Source organism: Cyprinodon variegatus, unplaced genomic scaffold (genome assembly GCF_000732505.1).
Source record: "Cyprinodon variegatus isolate N-32 unplaced genomic scaffold, C_variegatus-1.0 Scaffold750, whole genome shotgun sequence".
Lineage (NCBI taxonomy): Eukaryota > Metazoa > Chordata > Actinopteri > Cyprinodontiformes > Cyprinodontidae > Cyprinodon > Cyprinodon variegatus.
This window is the reverse complement of record NW_015151203.1, coordinates 228,465-229,937: the sequence shown is the minus strand read 5'-3', so window position 1 is coordinate 229,937 and position 1,473 is coordinate 228,465. Positions and strand designations below refer to the sequence as shown.

General features: G+C 46.3%; 1 protein-coding gene across 3 annotated transcripts in view; it reads right to left on the bottom strand.

The window, feature by feature from the left end:
• Nucleotides 1-1,299, bottom strand: part of LOC107098130 (E3 ubiquitin-protein ligase pellino homolog 1-like) — an 18,138-nt gene extending 16,839 nt beyond the window's left edge. For all 3 annotated transcript variants that reach the window (XM_015395612.1, XM_015395614.1, XM_015395613.1), the window contains exon 1: nucleotides 1,148-1,299. In XM_015395612.1, coding sequence (XP_015251098.1) covers nucleotides 1,148-1,284 — 137 coding nt within the window. In that variant the 5' untranslated portion in view covers nucleotides 1,285-1,299. The remainder of the gene's footprint in view (nucleotides 1-1,147) is intronic.
• Nucleotides 1,300-1,473: the final 174 nt, after the last annotated feature.

Sequence of the window (1,473 nt, the reverse complement as noted above, 5' to 3'; positions counted from 1 at the left end):
AGATAGAAAACTTTGAATCAATCTGACTGGATGATCTGGTTAAATTGTCATTGAACAATTACAACCACTGCACGGTTTATGAAATAAACACAAATATAATGTTTAACTAAATATAGCGTAAGATTTTAATTTGTGACTTTGGATTCTATTCTTTGACATGAAGGAAAACCGATTAATTTGAATTATTGTGATGGATGTTTTGTGTCCCTCTAACTCATCGACATTTTTTAAGTTAAAAAGAGAAAGTTTGTTACACCAAACACAGAACTTTCTATATTTTCAGGGCTGCACTGCAGCAAACGTTACCTGCTGTTTCAGCTACACACAACAATGGTCTGACAACAACAACAACAACAACAACAACAACAACAACAACTGGTTTCTGCCAACATGAAGCCTCTTCGTGTCATCTCAGGTCACTTTCCAGTTAATTAATTTTAAAAATAATAATTTAATGATTTTTAATGGCCTTTTTAAGGAACCCTATTTAATGGCTGACTGCTTTATACCTGGGGACGCTAAGTTCGCCTCTGCCTTAGACCGGCTATGAAGCAGCAGCAATGTTTTTTTCCTGCAGCTCGGTGACCCTGAACGCATCACATCCTTCTGCGTTTATTAACAATAAATAAATAAATAAAAATTTAATTTTCCTTCAAATATGCTAAAAAGTTGGTCACAGCTTGGATCTCCAGAGGGTCAGTCGGTCCAACAGAACCTAAAGCTGAGGATGGAGGGTTCGGTCCTCAGCAAACTGGGCCGTTTTGGATCAGAACCACAAAGATGCCGCCGCTGCCATTTTGATCCCCCCCCATCCAGAAAACATCAGAGGAAGCTTTCAAACTGCGGGTCGCCTTTTGCCCATGACAGCGCGTGCAGCTTCCTCATCATCATCATCATCATCATCAAAACATCCGAACCCAACCAGGGCGGCATGATCAAAGGGAACTAATGATCGGCATCAGATCAAAGAGCTTTCCTCCATCTAGCATCAGCTGCTGCAGCGGCTCCATGACCCGGTTCTATTAGAACCGAGCAAACAGAACCGCTGCACGGGAGGCCTGAGGATGAGGAGACAAAGAGGAGGCGGCATCTTCATCACCTCCACAGCAACAACAGGAGGAGAAGGAGAGATGAAAGGATCCATTACCCTCTGTCTGCCAGGGGAGGTCCAGAACCGGCCCGGTTCTCCTGGATTCCTGCTTCACAGCCTGGATCGACACGGAGGAGCAGCAGGAGGAGCAGGAGGAGGAAGACTGGGAGCCAGAGCAGGAATCGGAGCGTCATCTCCTCCCGGATGTTATCGGACCGCCCACTTTCTATGACGCTGCGGGATCAAAGGAGCATAGGACCGCCTGCCGGAACCAGAACCAGACCCGAGACACGGAGGAGGATCCCGAACCAGAACCGGAACCAGAACCGTTTGAGGTTCCGGAACCAGAACCGGAACCAGACCCGAGACACGGAGGAGGATCC